At 45.9% G+C, this 24,808-nt stretch overlaps 1 protein-coding gene across 7 annotated transcripts in view; it reads left to right on the forward strand.

The window, feature by feature from the left end:
* LOC130358207 (piwi-like protein 1) overlaps positions 1-24,808 on the forward strand; it is a 107,942-nt gene that overhangs the window by 61,245 nt on the left and 21,889 nt on the right. For all 7 annotated transcript variants that reach the window (XM_056561094.1, XM_056561092.1, XM_056561091.1 and 4 more), the window contains exons 11-13: positions 2,610-2,727; positions 22,539-22,653; positions 23,723-23,910. In XM_056561094.1, the coding sequence (XP_056417069.1) occupies positions 2,610-2,727; positions 22,539-22,653; positions 23,723-23,910 (421 nt within the window). The remainder of the gene's footprint in view (positions 1-2,609; positions 2,728-22,538; positions 22,654-23,722; positions 23,911-24,808) is intronic.

A 24,808-nucleotide genomic window follows, 5' to 3' on the forward strand; every position in this document is an offset into this window, starting at 1 on the left:
TGGGCGTTGCTGTTCGCCCAATCTTGGTTCTCGAGCATCTCCACCAACATCTTCTTCTTCCCATTCCAAATGGAGTCTCTCCGTTCAGTGCTGGAGTCCATGGTTCAAGGAGAGTTTTTCTTCCCTCGGTGGACATCAAGGATGCCTGTCTCCACATTCCAATATTTCCCGGTCATCAGCGGTACTTCCGCTTTGCAGTTCCGGATGGCCATTTTCTATTGTGGCTCTCCCTTTCGGTCTGACCACTACTCCTTGGGTCCTTACCAAGGACTTGACGCCTGTGATAGCCCTGTTATGGCCAAGAGTTGTTTCAGTGATTACTTTCTTGGACGACCTCCTGATCAGAGCGTCCAACCAGGGCTCAGACTCTAGGGAGTCTTAGTCTCAACCTCCAACCCTTGTTTTCTTTTCGGTTGGATGGTTAATCGTGACATGTTCAACCTCTCCGCTGGGGCTCCAGTTCGACGCGGCCTCTGCCCGCTTTCGACTCTGCCGTACATTCGGCTGACTCTCTTGTCAGGAGTCAGATAACTTCGGCATCCTGCTCCAGTTTCCATTCGCTTTTGCATACTGTCCTGAGTCGGTTGCTGGCGGCCGTGGAGGCCGTGCCATTCGCCCAGTTTCATCACCGACCTCTTCAACTGGTGATTCTCTTCTGGTCCCCTTTGTCTCTCGACTGCAAGATCGTTCTCTCTCGACAGTCTTGTCGGTCCCTTATATGGTGGCTTCGTTTCCCCTTGCCTTTCAGGGGTGCTCCTTCCTGCCAGTCTGTTGGACTGGGGAGGTGTTTTCAAGGACCGACCGGTCTGGGGTCTTGGTCCCCCCCCCCCCTCCCCAGAAGCCCTTCTCCCCATCAACATGCTGGGACTAGAGCAATTCTATCTTTGCTTGCTTCTTCGGGAAATTCCCTTCTGGGCGGAACTCAAGTTTCCGACCATCTCAGCGATCTTCATTCCGGACATACTCAACTGGTAGGTCGTCTGTCTCAGCTGGTCCTCAGCCATCCAAGGCGAGTGGTCCCTACATACGGAGGTGTTTGCAGTGACCTGCAACCTCTAGGGCGCTCCAGGAGTGGACCTCTACTCGTCCCGCCACAACTGCAGGGTTCCTCTCTCCTCGTCGGGCTTTGCCTTACCTTATCTTTTTCTTAGTTGGGCCTGGCCCTACCTTATCTGTTTTCCCCCCTTCATCTCATTCCAGAGTCCTGAGGAAACACACTGCAGAGGGCATTCCCGCCATTCTCGTGGCCCAGACTGGCTCCGGTGGGCGTGGTACGTCATCGCGGTCAGGCTCCTAACGACTTACCGCTCTGCCTTCCCTCTCGCCCCGACCTCCTATCTTAGGTCCCCTGTGCCGCCCCTATTTACCATCTCTGCTTTTGACGGCGTGGAGGTTGAGACCACGGTTTCTCTTCCCAAGTGGTTCACTCCATGCTGAGGGCTCGCAAGCCTTCCTCTTCATTGGTGTGAATCTCAGCCTTTTTTCTCTGGTCGTGGTTTTCCTTCCCTGACCCCTTTTCCCTTTCCAGCCAGGGTTGGCCCAAGGGTTGGCTCTCAGCTCCCCTTAGGGTCAAAGTTCGGCCCTTTTCATTCCTTTTCTTTCCTTTTCAAAGTCCTCTGTCGTCAATTCTCATGTCCAGACCTGCTTCAGGGAGTGGCACACACTGCCCCTCCTTCTGGGTCCCCTTCTCCCCCTTGGGACTTACTCTTGGTCTTAGGTGCCCAGCAAGGCGCTCCTTTTGAACCTCTCAGGGACATTCCTCTTCGCCTCCTTCCCTGGAAGGTGGCGTTCCTTATTACTCTTACCTCTGTTAGGTGGGTGTCAGAGCTGGCAGTTTACTCCTGCCGTTCTGCCTTCCTGGTTGTATACCAGGCAAGTTGTTTTCTGTCCAGGTCCGTCCTTTTTATCTGAGATGGTTTCGACTTTTTCATCTCAATGAGGACATCGTCCTGCAATCTTTTTTTTTTTCCGGCCCCTTCTCATCCCAGGGAGTTGGCTCCACAAAGGGCTGTTCGGACTTATCTCTCTCACTTCCTTTCGGCAGTGTGACTCCTTTTTTTGTTTTTCTGGAAGGTCGTCTTACAGGACGACCTGCTTCTACGGCCACCATTTTTCGGTGGATCCGGTCTGCTTACCGCTGCAAGGGGAAATTTCCCCCTTCCGGGTTTTGGCTCATTCTGCCCGTTTTACGGAGCATCCTGGGCCTTTCACTTCATGGCTTCGGCCTCGCAGTTCTGTACAGTTGCCACGTGGCCGTCTTTGCTCTCTTCCACAGAAAAGGATTTTACGGTAAGACAAAAATCACTTTTTTTCCACCATTCCTATATATCCTGCGTTCCTATGTTTGTTTTAACCTCTTGCCTCTTCCCTAACTTTGCTTCTGCCTGCTGACTTGTTACTTCAACGCTTTCAAGCTACTTATCCCCCTAAGGAAGTTAGTTTTTGGTTGACAACCCCCTTAAATACATTTAAAGCAAATGGAACTCTACCCTGGTTACAACATCTGGATGTGCATCAATCAGCTTACAGTGAACATTGCTAACTGTGCATACAAGGCATACCCTCTAAAAATGTTACCAGAGTTCTAACTTTTCCCTTTTATAAAACAGGCCTGACTGAAAGAATGAGAAGCGATTTCAACGTCATGAAAGATCTGGCTGTTCATACCCGCTTACCACCAGACCAAAGGGAGCGAACAGTGGCAAAGTTCCTGGACCACATCCACAAGTAAGGAACCTGCTGTGTGGCCCATAGCAACCAATCAGAGCTCAGCTTTAATGTTACAGATAACTTTGGTAAAATGAAAGCTGTGCTGTGGGATTGCCATGAGTTTTTCTCAGTTTTGATCAATCCTGGGCAATGAGTAGAGTGACAACCCTCACTGTGTACTGAATGCATAGGTGATTGTAGTTATTGGGCTTGGCACTGATTCAAAGTCAAAACTGTAGACCTATTACATATTGGTCGCAATCTCCACTTCAGCTGGAATATCTATCCATCTCCTTATCTATCCATCTCCTTATCTATCCATCTCCTTATCTATCCATCTCCTTATCTATCCTTCTCCTTATCTATCCATCTCCTTATCTATCCATCTCCTTATCTATCCATCTCCTTATCTATCCATCTCCTTTATCTATCCATCTCCTTTATCTATCCATCTCCTTTATCTATCCATCTCCTTTATCTATCCTTCTCCTTTATCTATCCTTCTCCTTTATCTATCCATCTCCTTTATCTATCTGTATCTCTTTATCTATATCTCTTTATCTATTTATCTATCTGTATATTTATCTATATCTATATATATATATATATTTTTTTTTTCTCTCTCGCTCTCTATATATCCATGTGTATGTGTGTGTGTGTGTATATATATATATATGTGTATATATATATGTGTATATATGTATATATATATATATGTATATATATATATATGTGTATATATATATATGTGTATATATATATATGTGTATATGTATATATATATATATGTATATATATATATATATATGTATATATATATATATATATGTATATATATGTATATATATATATATATATATGTATATATATATATATGTAGAAAAAGCGCAGCACTCCTCAATAACGTGAAAAAAAGTGGTGATTTATTGGCTCACATAGCAGCAACGTTTCTGTCCTACCATAGGACCATTTTCAAGCTTAGTGACACAACTCAAGTAGGGGGTATATATACCCAAACATATGTGTGTAATCAACATCATGATCAATATAAACAATTAGCAAAATAAAGTGCATAAGTGCAAAAAATGCATTGCATTACAAGCAGTGTAAACAGTATCAAAAGTGTACATTCATATTATATAAAGTGCATTACATAAAATGTGCGGTAGATTAAAAACATGCTTGAAAATCTCATAATACATATAATTGTCTATTAATAACTGCAGCTGATAACAATATTAAATAATATATACTAGTATAGTAGTAAGTGGAGATACCTGTGAGATGCTCCTGAGCATAACAGTATGGCGCCCGCAGCATGGGACGCCGTTCTCGGCGTCTACTATTGCGAGCGACCGAGTTCCGGTCAGATGAACATGTCACATGACTAACAGCGATCACGTGATGCTGTAGTCATGGAGCCCACAGATGCCTGAACTTGCGCCCGTGAGAAGCGTATGAATCAGATGGAGAATGGTCTAGTGTGTGAACAGCGCCCGAGGAATGGCACACAATCAATCCCAATGTATAGAGTAATAAGATATTGCACAGAATAGGAGAAATGAAATGAAATGCAAATAGAAATAAAATAAATACAAATAAAAAAAATAAAAACATAATGATAAACGAAAATATATATATAAGAAATAAAAAATAAAAAAATAAAAAATAAAATAAAAAATAATAAATACAAATAAAATAAAATGATCAAAAGATATTGGTACACCAAACCAGTGTAATTCTTTATTATTAATGTTCTCTCCCTTGGGCTAGGGAAGGAGGATAAAGGCCATCTACTAGAGACCCTCCCTGGTTTGTAGGGCAACCCCGGATGTGTCCAGAAACCGGGTCACCACCCGAGGATGCCAAAGGTTCATCCAACGAACGCGAGGTTCTGTTAGGAATCCCCGGTTCGCTAGAGTTCCCACTACAGACAATTTTGGGAGTGTGCTAATATTTAAATAGCACCATAGACTCATGCATATATAATAATATTTTAGGCCAACCTCCAGATGTCAAAATAATGAAAATAAATGATAAATTAAAATATGCAAATAAAATGATAATAAATAATAATTATTTAAAGTATAAAAATAATAAAAAAATAATGAAAAAACTAAATACAAAGATAAACAAAATAGGAAAAGGATAGTTGAAACCAAAAGAACATGTAGTTAGTACATCTGGATTTATTGAGTACCCACTCTGGGTCTTTTTTCTCACTGTTGACCATGTCACCATCAATATATACATCAATATACTTATAAAAACATGAAAATATTAAATAAAAATTATATGAGCAGTCGCACAGGTGTCTTCCACTTTGAGGTTCTGTAAACTGAAAAAAATAATAAGAAAAAAAGAAAAGAAAAAGAAAATTTGTGAAAATCAATGATAGCAATACATAACAATAATCATATCCATATTCATAATAATGCAGATCTAAATTGTGTCAACGAAGTCCCAGCTGAACTTGTATAATTTTATCAACAGATGTAATAGTTGAAGATTGTCAAGAGGTATGAATAGAGTAAAGGAAATATGCTCACCATTCTTATTATATTATATTGAAGTCGACATTAAGACCAGTAGGACGGAGTGTGTTCAACTGATGAATCCACCAGAATTCCCTCTGTTTTAACCTTGCCAACCTATCACCACCCCTATTGGGCTTGGGAACAGATTCTAGTGCCATAAATTTTAAATCTTTGTCAGTGTGTCCTACTTCAGTGTAATGCTGTGAAACAGGAAGATCCATCCTGTGCTTACGGATGCTGTATCTATGGTTGTTGATGCGCACCTTGAGACTGCACGTGGTTTGACCACACATAAAGCAGTCCACATGGGCACACCAACACATAGACCACCCAACCGGGGTCGCACGTCAGGAACTGTCTCAACCGGTATTTTTTCTGTGTTGTGGGGTGGGTAAACTCATTGCCCTTCAACATTGAGGGACAGTTGATACACGTGAGGCAAGGAAAGGATCCTTTTCTTTGGGATCCTAGGAAAGTTTGATGACTAACTTTCTGTGAAGGAACCTCTGTTTTTACTAGTTTGTCTCTTAGGTTATATGATCGTCTGTACGACATCAGAGGGTTCGCTCTGAACTCACTGATGTTTTTAAAGCTATCTCGCATAATAGGCCAGTGTTTATTCAAAATATTAGAGATATGGTTACTATGTGCAGAATAGGTAGAAATAAAAGGAATCCTAGTATGTTTAGCTCTAGTCTTGGGTTTCAAAATAGATTCTCTATGACAATCTTCAACTATTACATCTGTTGATAAAATTATACAAGTTCAGCTGGGACTTCTTTGACACAATTTAGATCTGCATTATTATGAATATGGATATGATTATTGTTATGTATTGCTATCATTGATTTTCACAAATTTTCTTTTTCTTTTCTTTTTTTCTTATTATTTTTTTCAGTTTACAGAACCTCAAAGTGGAAGACACCTGTGCGACTGCTCATATAATTTTTATTTAATATTTTCATGTTTTTATAAGTATATTGATGTATATATTGATGGTGACATGGTCAACAGTGAGAAAAAAGACCCAGAGTGGGTACTCAATAAATCCAGATGTACTAACTACATGTTCTTTTGGTTTCAACTATCCTTTTCCTATTTTGTTTATCTTTGTATTTAGTTTTTTCATTATTTTTTTATTATTTTTATACTTTAAATAATTATTATTTATTATCATGTTATTTGCATATTTTAATTTATCATTTATTTTCATTATTTTGACATCTGGAGGTTGGCCTAAAATAATATTATATATGCATGAGTCTATGGTGCTATTTAAATATTAGCACACTCCCAAAATTGGCTGTAGTGGGAACTCTAGCGAACCGGGGATTCCTAACAGAACCTCGCGTTCATTGGATGAACCTTTGGCATCCTCGGGTGGTGACCCGGTTTCTGGACACATCCGGGGTTGCCCTACAAACCAGGGAGGGTCTCTAGTAGATGGCCTTTATCCTCCTTCCCTAGCCCAAGGGAGAGAACATTAATAATAAAGAATTACACTGGTTTGGTGTACCAATATCTTTTGATCATTTTATTTTATTTGTATTTATTATTTTTTATTTTATTTTTTTATTTTTTATTTCTTATATATATTTTCGTTTATCATTATGTTTTTATTTTTTTTATTTGTATTTATTTTATTTCTATTTGCATTTCATTTCATTTCTCCTATTCTGTGCAATATCTTATTACTCTATACATTGGGATTGATTGTGTGCCATTCCTCGGGCGCTGTTCACACACTAGACCATTCTCCATCTGATTCATACGCTTCTCACGGGCGCAAGTTCAGGCGTCTGTGGGCTCCATGACTACAGCATCACGTGATCGCTGTTAGTCATGTGACATGTTCATCTGACCGGAACTCGGTCGCTCGCAATAGTAGACGCCGAGAACGGCGTCCCATGCTGCGGGCGCCATACTGTTATGCTCAGGAGCATCTCACAGGTATCTCCACTTACTACTATACTAGTATATATTATTTAATATTGTTATCAGCTGCAGTTATTAATAGACAATTATATGTATTATGAGATTTTCAAGCATGTTTTTAATCTACCGCACATTTTATGTAATGCACTTTATATAATATGAATGTACACTTTTGATACGGTTTACACTGCTTGTAATGCAATGCATTTTTTGCACTTATGCACTTTATTTTGCTAATTGTTTATATTGATCATGATGTTGATTACACACATATGTTTGGGTATATATACCCCCTACTTGAGTTGTGTCACTAAGCTTGAAAATGGTCCTATGGTAGGACAGAAACGTTGCTGCTATGTGAGCCAATAAATCACCACTTTTTTTCACGTTATTGAGGAGTGCTGCGCTTTTTCTACATTTATATTACATGGACTTTGATCGGGTCTGGGGCGCTGGCACCCGCTGCTGTATTGGATAAGTAGTGCTGCAGATTTTCTTCATTGATATATATATATATATATATATATATATATATATATATATATATATATATATATATATATATATATATAAAAAATTTTATCTATCTATATATATATATATATATATATATATATATATATATATATATACTTAGAGTAAAAAAAAAACAGCTCATCCCTTTTCCTTTTGAATAGGTGTAGTTGGTGCACGCGGGTTTGGACCCTGTGTTAGGGTGCATTCACACATGCATATTTTTTCTGCAGATCTGCAGCAAATTTGCTGACGCAGATTTTGCTGCCCATTGACTCATCCCGGGTTTCCTCCAAGATACCAGGGATGTCCTGGTTGCCATGGACAATGTCCGGTGGGAGCCTGGGATGAGATGGATAATGGCTGACTTCACTGCTCTATACTCTGTGATCCCACATAAGGAGGCATTGATTGCCCATAAGTTTTTATCCATTTATGACCCATACTCCGGTGATCTGCAGAATTTTATTATTTTGGTGGTAGAGTATTTACTTTTTTATGTTTGATGGTGATTATTTTCTGCAGATCACCGGAGCATCTATGGGTGCTAAATTCTCGCCTTCATTGGCAAACATCTACATGTGCTGGTGGGAAAAGAATTTCCTTTTCTCACATGACAATCCCTTTGGGGAGCACATCCTATGGTATGGTCGGTACATAGACGACCTCCTGTTTATCGGGGGGTCGTCTATGCCAACCATACAGCAGTTTGGCTTGTACCTCAATCAGAATCCCTGTAACCTCAGATTCACACTACATTGTGATGAGTCTGAGGTCAGATTTTTGGATCTGAAATGGAGGGGTGATCCATTGAATTTCACGGTCACCACTTTTACTTAACGCAAGGAACTAGCCACGAATTCGATACTGCAAGCAGGATCGTGCCATCCACCACACGTGGTCAAAAATCTCCCGGTGGGAGAAAGGATCAGAGCCAGGAGGAACAACTCCACACTGGAGTTGTTTGAAAACGAAGCGGAGGACATATCAGTAAGATTGAGACAGAGGGGATATCGGACTTGGTCATTGGACCGAGCTAAGGATATTGCCAGGAGAAAAAACAGGTCTGATTTGATATATGGTACGAAAACATCATCTCAGGTTACCAAGGTGTCCAGGTGTCTTTTCCACAAATTATAGTCATGATTTCAAACAAATATGCAAAATAATTGAAAAATATCTAGCGATGGTAGCTAATGACAATCAATATAAAAAATCTTTGAACATGGGTATAAATTTGTGTCACGGGGGGCCAAAACCATCGGCCAATATGTTTCTCCCAGTTTATTTAGTTCCGGTGTGAATAAGAAACCAACTTGGCTCAATACCAAGGGTAAGTTTAAATGTGCACATTTAAAGTGTATCTGTTGAAAGTTTTAGAATTCTTCATAGTTTTACATGTCCACAGTTACTAAAGAAACATTTGGTATATCAGAATATATCAATTGTAATACAAGCCATGTGGTTTATTTGATGACATGCAATATCTGTCAACTACAGTATGTGGGGTGCACCTGCAATCCCCTGAAGGCTAGGACCAGAAAACACCTGTCAGACATTCCACATTTCCAGTCTCGACACCTTTCCATGGTTAGTAAGCATTTTGCTGAAAAGCATGAGGGTGATTTTTCTGGTCTCAGCCTTCAGGGGATTGAAAGGGTCACCCAAAATATTAATTAGAGGAGGTAACATTAAACAAAAATTACTGGACAGAGAAGTCTTCGGGATCATTAAACTCCGAACTAGATGTCCCCCCCCCCCTTGATTAAAATTTAAGACAAGACTTTATTCTCCATTATTAATTTACTGTTTCCCTATAGAATGTCATTTTTCATTCCCAATGTATTGTTTTTGTATAGGTTGTTGGATTGGGGGAGAAAGTTTATTTCTGTTTTCATTTTTCTCCACATGCATTAAAGAATATATATACATAAAAGAATATTGAATAATATGCATATTATATGTGGGTTACTTGATACAGCCAAACTGTTCCGTAAATACCCATATGTATATGTCGATCCTATTGTATTATAATTGGACACTTTCGCTGATGTTCTATGAACGGACAGGCAACCATATTGGTTGTTAAAACCTATTTTGATATGTATAATATGATATGAATTTAAACATAGGTTGACCATTTCACTTTGTTGTAACTGGATCGCACATATACATATGTAATCTGACATTATGTAATTTGCTTTTGTTTTTTTAGTAAGTACTTATGTCTTTTTCTATACTATCACTTGTGAATCAAGTGTGTTAATATTTTGACCATTGTTCACATTAAAGGCGAATAAAGGGTTAAGCCCTGGGAAGGTTCCCATGAGGGCGGATCCCAATCTTCCCCTCCATAAAAGCAACTCACTTGCACTATTGTTCTGTATGACTAAGGCCGCTGAGTGCGGCTGAAACGCGTCACTTTGTCATCACCCACTGTTACTGCTGAATAAAAAACGCATTGCTTGATATCCTGCGCTGGACAATTCCATTTATTTTCTATATATATATATATATATATAGATAGATAGATAGATAGTAAAAAAAACAGCACATCCCTTTTCCTTTTGAATAGGTGTAGTTGGTGCACGCGGGTTTGGACCCTGTGTTAGGGTGCATTCACACATGCATATTTTTTCTACTGATCTGCAGCAGATTTGCTGCCGCAGATTTTGCTGGCCCCCCCCCCCAATGAAGGCTACGAGAAAGAGCTTTTACGGGGAGTACAAAAATAATCTCCTTTTCTCGGTCACTCTTCATTGGGGGATCCCTTACAGATGGGACATACCAAAGCAGTGGGAAAAACAACCACCAGAGAAAAGGAATCAGTCCCGACCCGAGACTGAACTCACATGTCCATAAGGTCTGCGGACAAGCCCCCAGGTCGGAGACATACTGGGCCTAGAAACTGAACTCCCGGAAGATCTCCCGTCCAAGGAGATGGACTAGGATGCCAAGGGAAGGGGCCGTCCTCTGTAGAGACCCAAGGCACCTGGGTCATATAGAGAGACAAGAAACCATAGGAAAAAAGAAAGATTGAATTCTGCTATGGAGAGGTCTGGTGCATGAGAACAAAGACCTGAACAGCCGCAGACCCAAAAACACCTGTCCCAGGGGCCCGACATGAGCACCCAGAAGGCCTGAACCTGAACGCCCTCCAACTCGGGAGAACATGGACCCCAAAGGAAGAAAGGAGCGGCAAACACCCTCAAAAGGGGGCACCCCGGATACCGGAGAGACCGACAAGTAAACTGGAGATGTAGAGTCACCTGGAAGACGAACCCCTGAAGAGTAAGGAAAACAGATGCCCGCAAAAACTCTCCGGGCGACAAACTGCCATGTAAAAACATGAAAAAGTGAAGGAGTGCAGAAGAGAGAGACCGCTCCGATTAATGGGATCGCGGAGGAGTTTTGGCCAGATCCCTACACATGCCCCAGACCTGAAACGTTACCAAGGCCCTAGGAACCGTAAGAGCTGCCTGAAAAGAAGGCACACCATAGCATCCTAGGACAAAGTCCATGCCAAGGAGACCAACCAATCATAGACCCCAGAGGTCCGAGCGGACCAGAGCACTCAAAAGAAACATCCTGCCAGAACGGGAACGGAGGGGAAAACAAATGAATACCCAGCTGGGAGACTCAGGGTCTGGGTACAGGAAGGATTACTCCAGAAGATTTTGGTGTCAGTGCACTACAACTGACACAGAGGAAAAGGAAAGGAAGAACACACCCTTCCAGGGAGATTGCACAAACTCCTCCAACAGAGGAGAGAGCCAAGTTTGCGTGAGCAGCAGTAGATAAAAATAAACAGAAAGAGAGCCAGGCTGCAATAGTGGACAGTAAGCACACAAGCCCAGACAGTCAAAAACACTGTTGAATGCTCTCAGCAAAAAAACAAAGTTCCCCGCCAGATGCTCCACCTAAATAGTGGGAACAGCGAGAGTGCATCATCTTGGCGGCAGAAAAGACTCAACAAAATAGTCCAGGGTGGTCGAGATGCAAACTCAAGTACAGACCCATGCCAAGCACACTGATCCCCGTACCCCCTGTGGAAAGGGGATTGGCAAAGCGTGCCAAGCACAGTAGGAGCAGGGAAATGCTACCCCACAGGCACGGCACAAGTACTGGGTGGACGGAGCCCCCAGGCCCCAGCGGCAACCATTGCTGTCTGGAGGAGCCACCTTGTGTCCCAGAGGGATCGGAATCCTGTACACTGGAGATGGGCAAAAAACACAAGACTTCTTGAGAGCCATTCCAGACAGTGATGAGTAGGTGCCTGAGCCACCCCTGACTGAAACCCCGGAAAAAACACCTGGAGGCATAGGGGGAGGGGCTGAATTGACTGTCACCCCAGCAGGCCCCATGTCAGAACAGAAGTGCTCAACCGCCACAGAACTGCTGAAACAAAATCACCGGAAGCCCCGAGGCTCACCCCACCAAACAAAAGGAAAGGTGGGCTCTACCCCTACAGAGCGGTCGTAGCATATGTCGGAACACAGACATGGGTACCCCATGATAGCAGTGGGATACCAAGACTGCAGACACAAAAGGAACCAGCAGGAAGCTAGGTATGCCTCTAGCAGACCAACATTGCAACCTAAGAAAGAACAGAGTGATGCTGCTGTTGCTGAGAGTCTCCCTGGGACCTGCAGAAAAAAAGCCCACACCCAATCTCCTAATGGTGCCAGACACCAAGGCTGCAGACGCAGGCTCAGGAGATGAGAATGAATGTGTGATAGCATCGGGGATGTAGGGTATGTGGAGTGTAGCTGTGCGGTAATTAAAGGGTGCTTGTTTACCCTTGCTATTCGTGACGCCAGGATGATGGCTCCTCAATAACGCTTTTCCTACCGCCACCCTTCCCAAGAGCGATAGGGAGATAGATAAGAAGAATAGATTGTCCACAACCGAGAGAGTTTTCTGAAACAGCATTAACGTTTACTGAAGGTTTTCTGCAAGCTTCAATATTACAACAGTCTCTGGGTATAACAGCTTTTCCTTGATTATTGACAAGGGTTGGGACTTTAGCATTAAGTCTTTTTATACTATGCGTTGCTCCACTGGATTTAGGGGTTAGTTGCGGTCCAGAAGTCACGCTAGCATTAGCGGGGGATTTAGATTTGAACTCAGTTTTGGTTCCGCTGAGGCCGGCAGGTGTTTTAGGCCTAGCGTGTCTTTGAAAGTCCTGTTAGTCCGGCATCCACAAGAGCAGCAACCCAGGAGAGCGATAAGTACTATGAATTACTATAGAATATAGATTATATAATATATATATATATATATAGAGAGAGATTGAGAGAGATTGAGAGATTGAGAGAGATTGAGAGAGAGAGAGAGATTGAGAGAGAGAGAGATTGAGAGATTGAGAGAGAGAGAGAGATTGAGAGAGAGAGAGATTGAGAGAGATTGAGAGAGTGAGAGAGATTGAGAGAGAGAGAGAGATTGAGAGAGAGAGAGAGAGATTGAGAGAGAGAGAGAGAGATTGAGAGAGAGAGATTGAGAGAGAGAGAGAGAGAGATTGAGAGAGAGAGATTGAGAGAGAGAGAGAGAGAGAGAGAGATTAGTGCAATATATATTTGGCCACGAGGGCGCCAAACTACACCAAATGGTCTGAGCGAGGACCCCAAGAGAGGAGGGCAGGATGCCCACACCATAAAAAAAAACCACAGATGGGCAGCCCAAGGAAATGTGACGGTATGGAGCAGCACCTGCTAAGCTGCCGCACAGCTCCGAGGCGAAGTTCCTGATGGCCGCAGCTCAGGGGAGCCACTCTGCTACAGAGAGCCGCTGACACCCGCATGGTGGAGGGGCGGAGCTAAACTCCGCTGGAGGAGCATAGCAATACGGCTGCAGGTAGCGCCCGCCGATCGTAAGAGGCCGTGGTGCAGGAAACCCGGAGGGGAGGTGCTCCCTAGCCTCTCTGTACACGCAGCCACGTGCCCCATAAACCTCCAGATTGCGCGCTGGCACGGGGAAGAAAGGCGGAACCATGCGCCGCCATTATCCCTGGACCGTGCGCTGGCATGCGGGAGACTGAGCCATGTCATTACCTCCTCACCCAGCATGCTGCTGACCCCTAGTGGAGGTAAGATAAAACATATAACATAGGCTGTGCAGAGTTGAGCAGGAAAGAACTCTTGCGGAGGAAGCTGCTGCAAGTAGCCGGCGGCTATCCTAGTACACAGAAAAACAGCCCCCCCAGGGGACCTGAGTGGGCCCCACACATAAAACTCACAATAAAGGACAGAGTCCCCATATTAAAGAAGGGGGCTGTGCATACTCACCTACGCCATCTTCATATACTCGCCTGTCTTCTTATACTCACCTAAGATGTCTTCAGCCAGGTTAACAGTACATATGTTTATGTTCCGTGCCCCTTAGCTGCATATGGGGGAACAGGTAGCGCCATGCTTCTGAACACCCACCAGAAAAAAGGAAACAAAAAGGAGTAAAGAACCTAACTAAACAGCCCTTACTAGAAAATAACAAAAAAACAAGGTGTCTTGCCTCCTGCTGACACTAGATAAAACTGATTACCTCACTTCAGGTGGGTGGGTATATCCTGCCAGGGAGGAGACAACTTTTTTTTCCTAGTGTCAGCGCCTCCTAGTGGCAAGAGCATATACCCATCTGTAAGGTGTCCCCCAATGAAGAGCGACCGAGAAAAGAGTTATCTATCTATCTATCTCTATCACCTATGCCAAATGATCATGGCAGTCCACCATTTAAAATAAAAATAAAATAAAAAATTCCAAAAAACTTTGCCAATTAAAAATGCTTTATAAAAGATTATATTTATATAATATTAAAATATATAAAAAGAAAGTCTGTAATAACCTGTACTATTACCGTATATACTCGAGTATAAGCCGACCAGAGTATAAGCCGAGACCCCTAATTTCAACCCAAAATCCCAGGAAAAGTTATTGACTCTAGTATAAGCCTAGGGTGGGAAATACATCCCCCCCCTGTCATCATCCAGACCCGTCATTAACATCCTCATCATCATCCCCTTGTCATCATCCCACACATCCCCCCTTCATCATCCCCTTATCCCACACATCCCCCCCTTCATCATCCCCTTGTCATCATCCCACACATCCCCCCCCCCTTCATCATCCCCTTGTCATCATCCCACACATCCCCCCTTCATCATCCCCCCCCCCTTCATCATCCTCTTGTCATCATCCCACACCCCCCCCTTTCATCATCCTCTTCTCATCATTCGCCCTCAGTGGTCTTCAACCTGCGGACCTCCAGTGGTTTCAAAACTACAACTCCCAGCAAGCCCGGGCAGCCATCGGTTGTCCAGGCTTGCTGGGAGTTGTAGTTTTGAAACCTCCGGAGGTCCGCAGGTTGAAGACCACAGCGGCCTTCGACATCATCCAGCCCCCTCTCACCCCCTTTAGTTCTGAGTACTCACCTCCGCTCGGCGCTGGTCCGGTCCTGCAGGGCTGTCCGGAGAGGAGGTGGTTCGGTGGAATAGTGGTTCCGGGCTGCTATCTTCACCAGGGGCGCCTCTTCTCCGCGCTTCCGGCCCGGATTAGAGGCGTTGCCTTGACAATGACGCAGAAGTACGTTGGCAATGAACGCACCTCTGCGTCGTTGTCAAGGCAACGTGACTATTCTGGGGCCGGGCCCGAAGCGCTTAGAAGAGGCCTCCCCGGTGAAGATAGCAGCCCGGAACCATTATCCCACCGGACCACCTCCTCACCGGACAGTCCTGCAGGACCGGACCAGCGCCGAGCGGAGGTGAGTACTGTACAGAACTAAAGGGGGGTGAGAGGGGGCTGGATGATGTCGAAGGCCGCAGTGGTCTTCAACCTGCGGACCTCCGGAGGTTTCAAAACTACAACTCCCAGCAAGCCCGGACAGCCGATGGCTGCCCGGGCTTGCTGGGAGTTGTAGTTTTGAAACCTCTGGAGGTCTGCAGGTTGAAGACAACTGCGGGTGGGGGAGTTCACTCGAGTATAAGCCGAGGGGGGTGTTTTCAGCACGAAAAATCGTGCTGAAAAACTCTGCTTATATTCGAGTATATACGGTAAGTATATTCAGAATGTTTAACCCACGTGATTCATACTGTAAAATGGAAAAGAAAAAAAAAACATGGTACCAGTAAAAAAGACGGCTCCGTCAATGGAAAAGTTATTTCTCTATCGGCTCCATTGGGGGACACAGACCATGGGTATATGCTGGTGTCTCTAGGAGGCTTGACACTATGGCAATAGAATAGTCTGATTCTCCTTCCTCCAGACAACTGAGCTAATTAGTTTTAGCTTAGGGTCTTAAGGATGTAGACGCCGGTCTGGGTTCTCCCCAGAGCAGGTCACACCTTTTTTATTTTTCAGATTAGATTTTTTATCCCGTTTTCAGGTGGGGACTCGGGAACATAGCGTTCACTGTTTCCCCATTAGCGATTGAGGGGGCACAGGCATCGTGGATGTACTGTCAACCCCCTCTCGCCAACGGTCAGCACCTAGGGGTGTACCTCATGGGTCCGGGTGCCCCTACTTCCCTGCTCGTCTCGCTGTTGCAGGTGACTAAAAGCTGATTGAAGATTTCATGAGGTAAGTTCTTCAGTCTGAGATGAGTATTTTTTCCCCCTTTATTTTTTTCTTCTAGGTAGCAGACTTTCAGCCTCTGGAGACCCCCAGTTTTGGTACACTGCCCTGGATTTGGGGGCCTGGCTGAGGGACCTTGTTCCCTCCTCTTTTGGAGTCTCTTTATTCCTGGGTTGGGGGACAATAGCAGCGGTGCGGAACACACTTATAATCTGTGAGGGGAGAGCTGTTCACTGTTTTGTATGACAGCGCGGCTTCTGCTGCGACTTTCACTTTTGCCGAGTGCGTGGCTCAGCCGGCCGCGTATCCCGTCGTCCATATTTCCCTGTAGGCAGCGTGAGGCTGCCGGCGGTGTGCTCGCCTGCTCCCTTCCCCTGTCGTTCGCATATGTGCTCGGGGCTGGGAGCGGGCGCCATTATCGTCCGCATGTACTTCGGCCGCGAGCGCTGTCAGAACTTGGCTCCGCCCACCCGCAGTTAGCAGAGATTCTTCTAAGGGCGCGAATTAGCCTCCTATCAGCGTTATGCGTGCGCAGGGGTTTTTGTTCAGGCCAATCAGTGGTGCCTTGTTTTTTTTCACGGCCCTCTCTTTCATTGGTCCACCCTCCAGAGGGGCCCGCTCTCCTTCTCCCTATGCTAACCGCTCTCGCAAGCACAGTAGGGGAAAGTCTGGCTCTCCAGAACCGCGTACCAGGCCAGTCTCTCCCTCCTCCAGGGCTGCCTCCACTCGTTCCCACTCAGCTGGAGAACTTGTCGATGAGGCTTCTGATTCGGCCTCTGACTCAGAGGACCGCACAGATATGTCTGACACGGTGGACTCATTGATTTCGGCCATAAGAGACACCTTTCACCTTGAGGACCCAGGAACATCGGGCGTGGCTCCAGAAGTTTCCTTTCATCGTGCCGACCGGCATCCAGGATCTTCAGCTCTCACGCTGAATTTGACGCCTTGCTGGAAGCCGCCTGGAGGCACCCTGACAAGAAGTTTCAGGAAACAAAGAAGGTCCAAGTGCAATATCCCTTCGCCAAGGACCTCATTGCTCGGTGGACTTCCTCCCTAACTGTGGATCCACCGGTCTCCCGCCTCTCTAAGGCGACTACCCGGCCTCTGGCTGATGTGGCTGCCTTTGAAGATCCAGCGGACAAGAAGGTGGAAACCTTTGAGGCAGCAGGTCCCTCCTTGCTTCCTGCTTTCGCTTCTGCCTGGGTATCGAAGGCCCTCTCAGTCTGGTCTTCCCAACTCCGCCAGGGAATCCTTTCCGGGTCTCCCCCCCATCCCCCCCCCCCCCCCCCCGAGAAATTATCTGACTTAGCTCTCCAAAGCTGGAGATTTTCTGTGCTCTGCCTCCATGCAGTCGGCCCGCTGTGCTGCCTTTGCCATGGGCAACCTAGTAGCCCTCCGTTGTTCCATGTGGCTCAAGGCCTGGGACGCGGGTGCTGCCTCCAAGAAGTCTCTCACTGAACTTCCCTTTGCTGGCTCTCTGCTTTATAGCAAGCGTCTAGATGAGATCATCTCAGAGGCGACTGGTGGGAAGAGTTCCTTGTTACCTCAAAATAAGGCTCGCTCTACTTCCCGTAGAAAGTCCTCCCCTTTCCGGTCCTTCCCGACTTTTGGTCCCAATGAAGGGTCCAGGCAGGCACCTTCACAGGACAAAAAGGCTTCCTCCTTCCAGGCACGCACTGTAAATCGGATAACCGTTCCGGCCATTTTGCGGCCAAATCGGGCACCTGCAAACCCACCTCGGCCTGAAGAGACTCCCCCACCCGCGGATTTTTCTCGGGTGGGAGGTCGTCTCTTGCTCTTCCGAGAATCCTGGTCCACGCACGTTCAGGACTCCTGGATAAGGGACGTGGTATCCAACGGATACAGGATCGAATTTGCCTCCCTTCCAAGGGATCTCTTTTTTTTCTTTCCCGGGCCTCCCAGTCCCCCTTGCTAGCAAAGGCGTTTCGGGGGGCACTCCAGTCCCTTCTCCTCCAGGGAGTAATTGTCCAGGTTCCCTGGTTTTTACTCCAACCTCTTCGTGGTCCCCAAAAGGGCGGTTCTGTGCGCCCAATCTTGGATCTCAAGCATCTCAACCAGCATCTTCTGCTCCGCCATTTCCGAATGGAGTCAGTGGTGGCATCTATGGATCAAGGGGAGTTTCTTTCTCCGGTGGACATTAGTGTTGCTTGCGAATATTCGCAATGCGAATTTTATTCGCGAATATCGCATATTTGCGAATTCGCGAATATTCGCGAAAATAGCACTATATATTCATAATTATGAATATTTTTTTATTTTTTTTTTATTTATTTTTTATTTTTTATTTTTTATTTTTTTTTCACAGTACACATCAGTGATCATCCCTTTCTGCTTCCAGCTTGTGTGGTGTAAAGAAGGCTCTAATACTAATGTGTGAGACCGGCGTGTGCGAATTTTCACATATGCGCATGTTTGCTTATGTTAATTAAGGTATATGCTAATTTTCGCATATGTTAATTTTTGCATACGCGAATATTCACATATGCGAAAATAAATCCAGAATATTACGAATATATGCGAATATTCGCGAATATATGACGAATATTCGTCCATATATTTGCGAATATTCGCGAATTCGAATATAGCCTATGCCGCTCAACACTAGTGGACATCAAGGATGCCTACCTCCACATTCCAATATTCCCCGGTCATCAGCGGTACCTCCGCTTTGCAGTCCCGGAGGCTAATTTTCAATTCGTGGCTCTCCCCTTCGGTCTGGCTACTGCTCTGCGGGTCTTTACCAAGGTCCTAGCACCTGTGATAGCCCTGTCACGGGAGAGAGGGGTCTCAGTGATCCCTTACTTTGACGACCTCCTCATCAAAGCTCCATCCAGGGCCCAGAATCTGGCGAGTGTGGGTCTCACCCTCCAGGCATTGTCGCGTTTCGGTTGGATGGTCAATCAAGACAAGTCCACCCTCTCCCGTACCCAGTCTCTTGTTTTTCTGGGGCACCAATTCGACACTGCCTCTGCCCGAATTAGTCTTCCGCCGGACAAGCGCCTGACTCTCTTGTCGGGAGTCCGGTCACTTCGGAAGCCTGCCCCAGTCTCCATCCGCCTTTGCATGGAAGTCCTGGGTCGGATTGTGGCAGCCATGGAGTCTATGCCCTTTGCCCAGTTTCGCTGCCACCCTCTTCAACTGGCGATTCTCTCTCCCGGTGGGACAGGTCTCCTCTGTCTTTCGACCGCAAGACCGTTCTCTCTCATGGGTCTTGTCAGTCCCTTCTCTGGTGGCCACGCTCCCCCCTGCTTCTCCACTGGCAGGTCGTCACGACGGATGCCAGTCTGTCGGGCTGGGGAGGTGTTTTCAAGGACCGGGTGGTTCAGGGTCTCTGGTCCCCCCGAGAAGCCCTTCTCCCCATCAACATATTGGAACTGAGGGCAATCCATCTTTGCCTGCTGCATTGGGAGTTCCTTCTTCAGGGCCGTCCTGTTCGTGTCCAGTCGGACAACTCCACTGCTGTTGCATACATCAATAGCCAGGGCGGCACTCGCAGCTCAGCGGCGATGGCCGAGGTGTCAAAGATTCTCCTCTGGGCGGAACTCAGGGTTCCGTCCATCTCAGCAATTTACATTCCGGGAGTACTCAACTGGGAAGCGGATTTTCTCAGCCGGTCCTCGGCCAATTCCGGCAAGTGGTCCCTGCATCCGGAGATGTTTGCAGAGATCTGGGGCACTCCAGACGTGGACCTCTTCGCGTCCCGCCACAACCACAAAGTTCCTCTTTTTGTGTCAAAGTCCCGGGACCCCTTGGCTCTGGCCATGGATGCCCTGGTGATCCCTTGGGCGGGCTTTGCCCTACCCTATCTGTTCTCTCCCCTTCCTCTCCTTCCCAGGGTCCTGAGGAAACTCGAGGCAGAAGGCGTTCCTGCCATTGTGGCTCCAGACTGGCCTCGAAGGGTGCGGTATGCCGACGTGGTCAGGCTCCTGGACGACACACTGTTGCGCCTACCCCATCATCCGGACCACTTATCTAAGGGTCCCCTTTGCCACCCCAATTTACCATCGCTGCATTTGACGACGTGTCGCTTGAGACCGCGGTTTTAAGGGCCCGCGGCTTCTCTTCCCAAGTAATTTGCACCATGCTCAGGGCTCGCAAGCCCTTCTCTGCGAAAATTTACCACCGTACCTGGTGGTCTTATTTCCGTTGGTGTGAGGCTCAAGCTTTTTCTCCTGTCACTTTTTCCTTTCCCCGTCTTTTCTCTTTTTTGCAGTCTGGGCTGGAACAAGGGTTGGCTCTCAGCGCCCTTAAGGGTCAGGTTTCAGCCCTTTCTATTCTCTTTCAACATCCTTTGGCGTCCAATTAACACGTCTGGACCTTTCTTCAGGGAGTCGCACACTCTGCCTCTCCTTATCGGTCCCCTTCTCCCCCTTGGGACTTAAACCTGGTCCTAGGTGCCCTACAGGGTGCTCCCTTTGAACCTCTCCAGGACATCCCTCTTCGCCTCCTTTCATGGAAGGTGGCATTCCTCGTTGCCATTACCTTTATTAGGAGAGTGTCTGAGCTGGCGGCTCTCTCCTGCCGTTCTCCCTTCCTGGTTGTGCACCAGGACAAGGTTGTGTTCTGACCAAGTCCGTCCTTTTTGCCTAAGGTCGTTTTGGCTTTTCATCTCAACGAGGACATCATCCTCCCGTCCTTTTGTCCTGCTCCTTCTCACCCCAGGGAACATTTGCTCCACAAACTTGATGTAGTGAGGGCCGTTCGGACCTATCTGTCTGTCACTTCTTCCTTTCGGCAGTGCGACTCCTTTTTTATGATTACGGAAGGTCGTCGTAAGGGGCAACCTGCTTCCAAGGCCACCATTTCTCGGTGGATCCGCTCTGCTATTTCGGAAGCTTACCGCTACACGGGGAGGATCCCACCCTTCAGGGTTTTGGCTCATTCTTCCCGTTCTGTCGGGGCATCCTGGGCCCTCCGCAACAAGGCTTCGGCTTTGCAGATCTGTAAAGCGGCCACCTGGTCATCTTTGCATACTTTCACTAGGTTCTACCAGGTTCATACTTTTGCATCTGCCGATGCTAGTCTGGGCCGTAAGGTGTTGCAGACGGCGGTGATTCAGCCGTCCACCTGACTGTTTTCCTTACCCACCCAAGGGACGGCTTTGGTACGTCCCATGGTCTGTGTCCCCCAATTGAGCCGGTAGAGAAAAGGAGATTTTTTTTTGTGCTTACCGTAAAATCTCTTTCTCTGAGGATCCATTGGGGAACACAGCTCCCGCCATTCTTCTGGTGTTCCGGTTTCCGTTATCTGTCCGAGGGTGAGTTTGGTTCTTTTTCATCTGGTTTCTCGGACAGTTCCTGTTTTTTTCTCTCTAGACCGGTCGGTCCTCTCCTATTGCTCTGGGACTTAAACTGATTAGCTCAGTTGTCTGGAGGCGGGTATACCCTGCTGGGAGGAGCCGACTTTTCTGTTGCCATAGTGTCAAGCCTCCTAGAGACAGCAGCATATACCATGGTCTGTGTCCCCCAATGGATCCTCAGAGAGAGAGATTTTACGGTAAGCATAAAGAAATCTCCTTTTTACACTTATCGATCTATAATTTTTTAAAATATTTTTGCACAATAAAAACACAACTTTTCCAACTATAAATGTAGCATGTCATGTTTTACCATCCAGTAAATGCTATAACAACAAAACCCATAAAACAAATAAAAAAATTGCTGCTTATGTGTCATATGAAATCCAAATTGCCCAAATTATGCCATTAAAGAGGTTCCCCAGAGCTTTTTATTTTTATGGCCTGTCTTCAGGCCATACACACCTGGCAGCCTTGGCAATCAGAAGTGCGGTACCAGTACTTGTTTAGTATAAGGAGCCAAACTGCATTTTAGCTGCCATTCACTTCAGTACATGCGGGCAGGGGACGCAGCCCCTGCCCGCATGTACTGAAGTGAATGGGAAACAGTGGCCAGTGATTCTTGGTACTGCACACCGCACTGATCAGATAGTAAAGGCAAAATTACTGTCATAGCTATCAGCGGACAGCAATTTAAAACAAAAAAAGCGTTGTTCTCAAGGTCAAAATAAGCCCTGTCATTAATGGGTAAAATATTTATTTAATATTTTTTTTATTTTCTACAGATCTGTATAGCAACTATTCTGGTGCTACCAGTCCCAGTCTGGTCCAGCTCCTACAGTAATTTCCTTCCTTTTACCACAAAAGACAATGATCATATTATAAGGGCTTGTCCAGGGATAGTTTGGGGGGTTAAAAAGCAGACTTTTATATATGTATTTGTTTTTCCTTTAATTTATTCAGGGATGATAGTGTACAGAAAGAGCTCCGTGACTGGGGTCTGAACTTCGATGCCAAACTTCTGCAGTTTACTGGGAGAGTTGCACCTCCAGAAAGAATTCTGCAAAGCGGCAGAGCTGTGAGTATAAGGGATGCAGAGGGGCCATGAACTCTGAAGGAATGTTCACATTTTTTAAAATGTTCTTTTTTTTTTTTTTTTTTTTTTTTTTATAGATTTAAAACGTTAGTTACATCTTTATTGGGATTAAGCTCTGTTTTTTTACCATGGTAAAATACTAATAACCTGCAATCACCTCTAGGGGGCGCTCACTGCACACAGTAGAATAGTGTTTTCAGAATACATTTGTAATGGTGTAATGCTGTGTAAATCCGTATGTAGGAAACTGCAGTCATGACTGCAGGTTATCAAGCAATGGGAGAAAGTTCAGGCTCGACCCTGTGTTTAGTGGGTGACTTTTCTTTCTGTATATGCTATTGGTATATTCTGGATATGTTATTGGCATATGGTAATGATTGTCCCTCACTTTCTGTAGTGAAAGTCCATGCTAAAGTTAAAAATATTCCTTAATTATCTTGTTTTCAGGATTTTTAGAACATTAGCAACATATATTATTATTTTAAATAAGATATTGCTGCAGCCAGAGCAAAGTGGACCATAAAGTCACCTCCGTTAAAGGGGCAAAAACATTTTATCCCCTATCCAAAGGATAAGGGGATAAGATGTCTGATCGCGGGGGCTCGTCGCTGGGACCCCCCGCCCCCCCGGCGATCTCCCTGCAGCACCCGCATTCTATGCGGGTGCTGCGTCTCCAGTTTCGGAAACCTCCGGGAAACTTCCGGGACTGCGGATGTGACATTGCGCCACACCCCCTCCATTCATGTCTATGGGAGGGGGCGTGACGGCCGTCACGCCCCCTCCCATAGACATGAATGGAGGGGGCGTGGCGTGATGTCACGTCCCCAGTCCTTTGGATAGGGTATAAAATGGTTTTTGCCTGGAATACCCCTTTAAAACCTGCCTCACCAACCAACTAGGGGGCGCCTCATAGTTTTCATAACACTGTGCTAGATTGTGATGCATATTTATATAGTGTACAGGCAGCCAGATTACTACTTTTGGGTTCTTCAGTCACTCTTCACACTTTATTAGAATACATTTAGTGATAGCTGTTCCTGGTTCTTTGCAGGCAGAGTATAACCCACAGTTTGCAGACTGGTCAAAAGAAATGCGAGGACCTGTGCTTATCAGCGCCCGGGATCTGAATAACTGGCTACTAGTTTACACCCGGAGAAATTACGACGCAGCAAATGCCCTCCTTCAAAACATGTTCAAGATCACACAACAGATGGGCATCCGCATGAACCGGGCCGTGATGTAAGTTATGTGTAGGAAATGCAAGACTTAACCCCTTTACTCAATAGCCTGTTTTGATCTTAATGACCAAGGCAAGTTTTCAAAGTCTGACATGCGTCCACTTATTTGGTAATAACAGAAGTGAAAGTGTTTCAGAGATTAGTTTTTTTTTTGTGACATATTGTACTTTACATTTGATAAATTTTGATTGATATATTTAGCGTTTTTTGTAAAAAAAAAAAAAAAAAAAAAAAAAAATTTTGCGAAAAATACCGTATTTATCGGCGTATAACACGCACTTTTTAGGCTAAAATTTTTAGCCTAAAGTCTGTGTGCGTGTTATACGCCGATACACCCCCAGGAAAGGCAGGGGGAGAGAGGCCGTCGCTGCCCGCTTCTCTCCCCCTGCCTTTCCTGGGGTCTAGAGCGCTGCTGTCGGCCCTTTTCACCCCCTGGTTATCGGCGCCGCTGCCCGTTCTGTCCCCCTGACTATCGGTGCCGGCGCCGATAGCCAGGGAGAGAGAAGCGGCGCCGACAGCCAGGGGGAGAGAAGGGGCAGCGGCACCCATTGCCGGCACCGCTGCCCCGTTGCCTCCCCCCATCCCCGGTGGCATAATTACCTGAGTCCGGTCCGCGCTGCTCCGCTGCTCCAGGCCTCCGTCGTGGACTCCAGCTGTGGACCTCTTTGTGTCCTGCCACAACCAGAAGGTTCTCCTCTTTGTGATGAAGTCCCAGGACCCCCGGGCTCTGGTCATGGATGCTCTGGTGATTCCTTGGTCGGACTTCACCCTACCCTATCTGTTCCCTCCTCTTCCACTCCTTCCCAGGGTCCTGAGGAGGGCTCAAAGCAGAGGGCGTTCCTGCCATTCTCGTGGCTCCAGACTGGCCTCGGAGTGCGTGGTACACTGATGTGATCAGA

Source organism: Hyla sarda, chromosome 2, assembly GCF_029499605.1.
Source record: "Hyla sarda isolate aHylSar1 chromosome 2, aHylSar1.hap1, whole genome shotgun sequence".
Lineage (NCBI taxonomy): Eukaryota > Metazoa > Chordata > Amphibia > Anura > Hylidae > Hyla > Hyla sarda.